This window comes from Pteropus medius, unplaced genomic scaffold (assembly GCF_902729225.1).
Source record: "Pteropus medius unplaced genomic scaffold, Ma_sr-lr_union100, whole genome shotgun sequence".
In the NCBI taxonomy this organism is placed as follows: domain Eukaryota; kingdom Metazoa; phylum Chordata; class Mammalia; order Chiroptera; family Pteropodidae; genus Pteropus; species Pteropus medius.
Genome location: NW_024349800.1, coordinates 68,049,613 through 68,057,449, shown reverse-complemented (window position 1 = coordinate 68,057,449; position 7,837 = coordinate 68,049,613). Strand labels below are relative to the sequence as shown.

The window sequence follows — 7,837 nt, the reverse complement described above, 5'->3', positions numbered from 1 at the left end:
ATTTTGTACATGCACTATTAGCCACCATACATATATCAGAGATGTACTGTATGGCAGAGGAGGAGGAGGTAGTAGTGAAGTGAGTAGTAAATGTTTATTTTGAGAACTTTCTGGGGTGACCATGTGGTTAAAATCACATTACAGATCATAACAAGTTTTTGGTTAATTTTAATACTCACTGCATGAAATAGAGAAACTCATAAAGATCACCATTACTGCAGTAATATCTTTTTCAGTCTTCTGCTATGCATTTTTTAAGTTACTGAATGCTTTTTGAAAGGAGGTAGTTTCAGTTTTGACCAACTGTTTATGCAGAGGCAGTATTAGGAATTACTTCATATTTCAGAAGAGTAGCAGTCTCTACAGAGACTTTCTTGTATCTCACTTAGAAAAGCTGTGCCCTTTTTAAAGCTAAAGCAGCAGTGCTCTAAATGCAGTGAGTAAATCTGGGACTGATTGTATAAAAGTTCAATATGATTAAAGGATTAATACTATTAATACTATATTGTGAGCCATGATGCTTTTCCAATATGCAATCATCTTCTGGTTATCATCAGCTGGTACTGCATGTTTTGCAATGGCTACGAGAGAGTTACAAAGGATTCAACAAGTACCGATGAGCCATTCATAGACGGTAAGATGCCCAGAAAAGCCAATGAATAATTAAGTCTCTCCTACTCCTCAATAAAATGGCTCAAGAAAACTACTGATAACCAAACACTTCTATTTATTTCAGGACATAATATACTTTTTAGACCCCTGGATGATACTGAGTTATAACCCTGTATAAATAGCCACAGGGCATTTTATTTTTGTAAAGATAGGTTCTAAAAATCATAAAACCAGATAGACTAATAATACAAATATAAAAATTAGATTAAAAATGTAGGTCACAGCTCTTATTCACTCTGTCCTGGAATTAAAGATGTTACAAAGATACATACTTAGAACACCAACAAATATCCCAATATTTAGACATAGGTGTTATCACCAAAAAGGTCTTTCTCTAATTTTAGCAAAGAGAAACCATCCAAATTTTATTCTTTATATTACTGACATGATTTGACTTTGGTACATGGTATTACTATTTCTCCTAGCAAGTTCTAGTTTTCTCAAGGCCTTTTGCAGAAATAAAATATATTTTCAACCTTCAAATTAAAATGTTATCTTCATAAATATATGTACCAGGTTGGTATATTCACATACACTCTTTCCAATTTCTGGCTAAGCAAAGACATGCATTTAGAGTTATATTAACATTAAAGCAAAAGACAATCTAACTTAATTTCAAGAGAAACCGTAACATTTCATCCAGTGTTTTATATAGAAAACATTGATTTTGACATTTCTTATTTTATTCAAATACCAGTCTGCTCATACATGATCCAAGAACATGCAAATAATAAACCAAAAAGAAACAGATGTTAAAGATTGATCTTCAAACATTATAGCCAATGATGCCACGCTTCCCTATGATCTCGCCAACATAAAACCACATCCACACCTCGGTGGCCACCAAACCATTCAGCAGAGCTTCCTGAAAAAAAGCATAAACTTTAATGTACATTTTTTCCTTACATATTTAAAACTGTTCTTTTCCAGGATTAAGTGACAGAATATGAAGATGCTATTCAAATTAGAGGGCAGTTTTAGTCAAAGTCAAGAATTACTGATGTTAACTTTGTTCAACTGCTGAGAACCCTTGAACTTTCAATTATGTAAGGTAAGTAATCCAGAGCTTATAAATTCTTTCAAAGCATTCTTTAAAGATCTGAACTGACTTAACACTTTCATTATTAGTTTATGAGACATTTTATGAGCCCTAACAACAACCCACATCCTGGAAATAGCTAACACATTAAGACGGGCATTCATATGAATGGATGGCTATGCTATGGGAAGGCAAGTCTCTGAATAGATATTTCTGTCTGGCCAAAATAATCAAAAGACAAAGGGCTCTGGCTTCTCCTTTAGACATCATTTTTATTAATTTATTATCTGGCTTAATTAACCCTTTCCAAGTATTCAGTTATTACTCAGTTTCACAGATCAACGTTCCATTGCCCTGAAGAGAAAAAGTACACACGTAGTTCCAGACAAGTTACACAAAAGCGCAAATATGGTAAAAAAATATACCTTTCTACAACAAAATTGAGCCTTTTCCTTTTAGTACCTGGAAGTGAATTTTCCCCTTCAAATTAGACCAGAAATATTGGAAGTTTCCTGAAAAATAACCATACTGTCCAAGATATAGGCACTAAATAATTAAACAATAATTTAGTTATTTAGGGTTTTTTATTCTATGCTTGGACCACAAAGCAAACATAAAATACAAGTTCCAATTCTTAAACTCTAAATTTTATCTTCACACAATTCAATATTATATGCTTGCTAGGTTTTGGTATTTTTATCTTTCATATGAGTGTTAGCTGCCTATGATATATTCTAAGAGATCTTTGGACCAAATTGGGAATAGTTACTACAGATGGAAAAAAAAAAGTACAGAATCAGCAAGTAAGCCATCCTATTTTAATATACTAACCAAAATAGGATGGGAAAAAAAAGTTGCTCAATAAAAATGCTCACTTCTTTGTTATAAGATTAATAGGAAACTAGGATATATAATAGCCCAATTATTACAACCCAGATAACAAAATTAGAGAGGTAAATATCTTTCTTGGCAGTCAAGAAAGAGATTATTTCTCATTATGTTGGTTTCAGCCTCACTGGAAAACACATACATTAATCAAAATGATCAGAAAAATCCCAAGGGAAGACATTTTCTGTTATGTACATACGTTTTCATTTAGCCCATAGTTACCTTAACTGTGAGCTGTTTGAAGCTACCAGTTTGAGCGCTATTGACTATTTTTCTCAAGCTCTGAATAGCTGTAGGGATCTCAGCAGGGGTTGGAGGAACCAGTTCAACCTTGGCATAGTGCCAAAATGTGGCCAATCGTGGCTTTGAGTAAGTCACAGCAGCTGGAAAACAAAACAAAACAAAACACCAGGATGAACTCACTAGAGACCGAAAGAAGCAGATGTGTGGGATGGACACAAATATTTATTCATGCATCACATTCATTCACCACTTGTACTAAATGTGCACCCGGTGTGAAAAGTCAAAGCTGCTCCCTGGTAACAAGAGGCTTTTAAAGATGAAGAACACCTGTGTCACAGGGCAGTTCTATCACCCAGGAAGCTATAAGCACATTAAATTATGCCAGAACTTTACCAGTAAGCAGCCAGAACTGTTACTTCATTTATGACTGGCAAATCTAGTTAACTGGAAAGTCACTATAAGTGACTTTCAAAACCAAGAAAACAGTAGCAGTGTAACTATATTTCAAAACCTAAGATTCAAAACCAAGAAAACAGTAGCAGTGTAACTATATTTTCTTGGTAGAGAGACCAGAAAATTTGAAAGAAGAGGTACAGAAAGGGAGGGAAGGAGCTATGTAGAATGGTATACTTAAGAATAAGATTAAATTTTGTCACAATATTGGCCACAAATCCAGATGGAATTATATCAGCTAAGTATCCACTTTTAGTGTCCTCATCAATGTGTACTGGATTAAATATTTCTTTAACAAAAGCACAGTTGATCATCCTTCAAAACACCTTAAATAATAAAAATAAAACCTACACGTATTGTTAAGGGTAGCCAAAACTTGAATCTATTACTAAGCTGAAATTCCTCAAAGTATTTACCATTTCAGGAAAAAAAAGAAAAAAAAGATTTTCAACAACTACTATAGATGTGAGACTATGGTAGTGATTTCAGCAAGAGAAAGGCATTTTATTAAAAAAAAATTACAAAAGTAATAAAAACACAAATGCGTGAACATTCATACAGTGTCCACTGTTCAAAGATGGATCCAAGGCTCTTGGTACTTTTCCTATTATTAGTTTCACTACTCTTAGAATTATGATCTCCATTATCCTCTGTGCTTAGGGCCATGGGTCAATCTTTAAGCAGACATAAAGCTCTAAGAAATAGTGCTAAATCGAATTGCGAAAGCCTGAAGACTGGACTATCAAAAAGTATCTCCCTAAGACATACAAATGGCCAACAAATATATGAAAAGATGTTCAACATAGCTAGCTATTAGGGAAATGCAAATCAAAACCACAATGAGATACCATCTCACACTTGTTAGAATAGCTATAATCAACAGGACAAGTAATAACAAATGCTGGAGAGGATGTGGAGAAATAGGAACCCTCATACATTGCTGGTGGGAATGCAAATTAGTGCAGCCACTATGGAAAACAGTATGGAGGTTCCTCAAAATACTAAGAATTGCTCTACCATATGATCCAGCATGGATCATAGTTATTTGCTTCTTATTTTGGAGAAATGGCTGACTCTAAGGCTAGGGCAGGGAAAATAAGAGTCTGAAGCATCTTGTAGTGCCAGGAAGTAAGGGGGTATGCCAGAGGGACACAGGTGCAAAACTTGAGAGTTCTCACCAAGAATGCAACAAATTGAGCAACAAAATCAATAACATACTATTGGAGGTATGGAGTATGAAATAAATGTACATGAGTCCATACAATAAATGACTGAATAAATAAATGGGGAAGAGGTAAATCTTTCTTATAGAAGAATTCCATTTAAATGTATGTAGACACTCCTTCCTACAGGAGATGGAACCTCTGTTGCTGGCTGCATCTACCCTTCTCCCCTCACTCCCTATTCCATACATTGTGGGTTAGACTTAGTTATTTGCTTCTAAAGAAGAGTTAGGAAAGGGAAAAACAGTGAGTGACTCTACAGTGGAGAAACCTAGCAAACATTATCTTAACCAAGTGATGAAAACTAATTTCACCAGCGACATTATATGGGTATCATGTACGATCTGATATGTGTGTGACTGGAGCACTTTACTTTGTGGTATTCTTTCTCAAAACCCATACTGCCAGATTAATCATGAGAAAAACACCACACAAAGCTAGATTGGGAAACATCTTTATAGGACACTCAGGTACCTACATAGATACCTTAAGACTGTCAGGGTCATGAAAGATAAGGAAAGATTGGGAAACTGTCACAAACCAGAGACTAAGGAGACTGACAACTCAATGCAATGTGGCACCCTGATTTGGTTCCTGGAACAAAAAGTAGAAAAACTGGTGAAATCCAAATAAAGTCTCAAGTTTAGTAAATACAAAAAAAAAAAAAAAAAAAATCATACTCTATGAACTTTCTGAAGAAGTTTGATGATAAAACACTTATCTGTAAGATTCTTTGTCCACCAGGGGAATTAAGAGATAGTGAATTTTGTTAGATATTTAACATTCACATTTAATACACTGAGTTATGTTATCAAGCAAAATATAATTCCACTTTAATATTCTGGCCCCAGTTGAGTTCTCCTTTCTGAGTGCTTTTGGAAGAAAACAAAACCATTATCTTTCAATTAATCTTAATAATAAAGGGAAAAATTTGTCTACTTTGTAATAAAGTTACTTTTGTATTACTTCTATTTTTGGGATTTCATTATTAAAATTAGTTTACAATTCCCCAACACATGCCACCTAAAATATGTGAAAGCCGTGGTAAGAAAAAAACCTACTTGCAACTTAGAATGAAGCTACTATTCCTTCTCTTTTTATTTCTGAAAAATTGTAAATTTTTGTTGTAACAGATACAGCCACTTATGATCTTAGTAAAGTTGCAAACTTAAGTTCTTTGGTAAAATGTCTAAACTAGTAGACTGTGGGGTTTTGTAGGAGGGGAAAATGGAATATTTATAGGATCTACCACTGTAAGGCCTTCGATAACACATTGTCTGGCTGCAGCTGGAGAAAATAAATAAGAAAATACCAATACTGCAAAAGTTTCAAAAATATTACAGGTATTTAAAAAGTTCTTTCCATTCGCATTTCATAATCAAATTTGAGCGAAAGCTACTTAAGAATTTTGCACTTCAATCACTTACTAGAATATCGTACATCTAGTGAAGAAGCTTCCATCAATTTAACTTATCTCACCTCTGGAATAAAATGAACAGCTTGCTACCCAGCAGACAACTGAAATATTTACTCACAGAGCATACCACTACTCAGGGCTGACTATTCAGGGTTGTTCCTGAAATACAGCAGTCTACCAGTAAAGCTTCAGCTTTTTCAAACGTTAAAACCCCATTAATACTAAGCCGTAATAACAGATTACTGTTTACACACGTCCCTTTCTGTATTTACTGGAACAGGGAGGGATACTGTTCCCTGAAGCCCAACTCACCTAAAAATTCCCTCAGAATCTAGCCAGGACAGAGAGCAAACTCAACATTCAAAAACTCATCCTACCTTAAAATTTTCTGTAGACTTTCAAATACTCCACTGAGAACCAGACAACCCGATGAGGCCTAATTTATGTCCTTTCACATATCGCTGCATCCTCCCACCCGCTTCCCTAGCTCTTCCAGCAGAGCCTTGTGCTCCACATTCCCGTTCTTAGAGATCTAAGGGGGAGTGTAATGGCGGCAGCCGCTGGGCAATGTCAGGCTTACCGCATACTACCTCCCTTCACTGTGGTAGTTAGAATTCAGAACTTCTAGGGTCTATAGAGAACTCTTACTGCAGGCCAGGGAAGTAGAAAGCTAGAGAAGCCGAAAACCTGCCTCCTGCTCTCCCCACCTTCAAGTCGTTCCCGCCCCGGCTCTCGCAGACACCGCAGGGTCCCACGGCCCGCGTCTTCCTCTCAGGCTCTAGGCATCCCGTCCTACCCTCTACCTTGCTCGGCAGTCTGACGCCGCGAGCTCACCGTTTACCAGCGCCGGGGCCTTCTCCGCGAGGTTACGGACAAACTGGGCCATAGTTCTACGAAGGGAAGTCCGTAGCCTCCAACGGCCGATTGAATGTCACCCCCCGGAAGGACCCATCGAAGGACCTCGTTCCACTTCCAAGGTCGGACCTCCTCTTTCCGTGCCGGTCCAAGATATTTAGGCGTCCTACTGTCTCTTCCGGAATTTAGCTAGTTAATTTTGCTTCTTTAGTCACAGAGGAAAAAGTGGATACGAAAAGATGGAGCACAATACACATGGAGAACAATAGGATTGCACAGAGAAACAGGCATTTCTTGGGGCAGCCGCGAATGGAGGAAAAGCGCATGCGCCCTGAGCCTTCCTTGCTTTCGGTGACGCCGACCTCAGTTTTTGCCGAAAATGCTTTGGCCCTTTCTGAGAACGTGGGGAGTTAGGGCTGGAATGCACCGCTGAGCTTTTACTGGACCAACACGATCATTTTACAAAGGCAGAGAGGGTCCTAGGACAAACATGTGAAAGTTGGGGAACCCGACTCAGCCTTTCTTTGGCTGATTTTTTGTAGTCCCGGTTTTCCCAGCATCCTCTATCAGGATTGGAATCCAATTCCCCTAATTCCCTAACCAGCCACAAGGAACTATTGCAGATATGAAGAACAAAGTCACATTTATTGAGGGCTTCCAGTATGCCAGACATTTTGGAATTTAAAGAAAACCTGTATATTAGTGTCCCCATTTAACACGGGTTTTGACAAAAAGCCACAGTTAGCGGCAGAGTTGGGGGGATCTGAAGAGGTTGCAATCTGAACAGAAGGGACATCATTCTCAGATTAGACATGGTGATCTGGGAAGATTTCCTAGAGAAGGAGATCTCTGAGTTGATGTAAAACAACAGCTATATACCTCAGAGTTGAAACTTTATAATTTAACATGACTAAAAAAAAGATGTTAGGAAAGTGGCATTTGATGAGAAAAACAGAATTAATGTACCCTGGGGAAGCCTGAGCAGAAGTAAAACTGACTGATGTAATGGTTAGGGGGAAAGAAAAACTAGTAGCCGAGAGCAGCATT

At 37.3% G+C, this 7,837-nt stretch overlaps 1 protein-coding gene across 1 annotated transcript; it reads right to left on the bottom strand.

Annotated features, from left to right (window-relative positions):
- Positions 1 to 704: 704 nt before the first annotated feature.
- ATP5MG (ATP synthase membrane subunit g) lies at positions 705 to 6,986 on the bottom strand. Its single transcript, XM_039888056.1, has 3 exons — positions 6,770 to 6,986; positions 2,822 to 2,982; positions 705 to 1,537 (listed from the first exon to the last, which is right to left on the bottom strand). The coding sequence occupies exons 1-3, from the start codon at positions 6,819 to 6,821 to the stop codon at positions 1,439 to 1,441; spliced, it is 312 nt and encodes a 103-aa protein (XP_039743990.1). The 5' UTR covers positions 6,822 to 6,986; the 3' UTR covers positions 705 to 1,438.
- Positions 6,987 to 7,837: the final 851 nt, after the last annotated feature.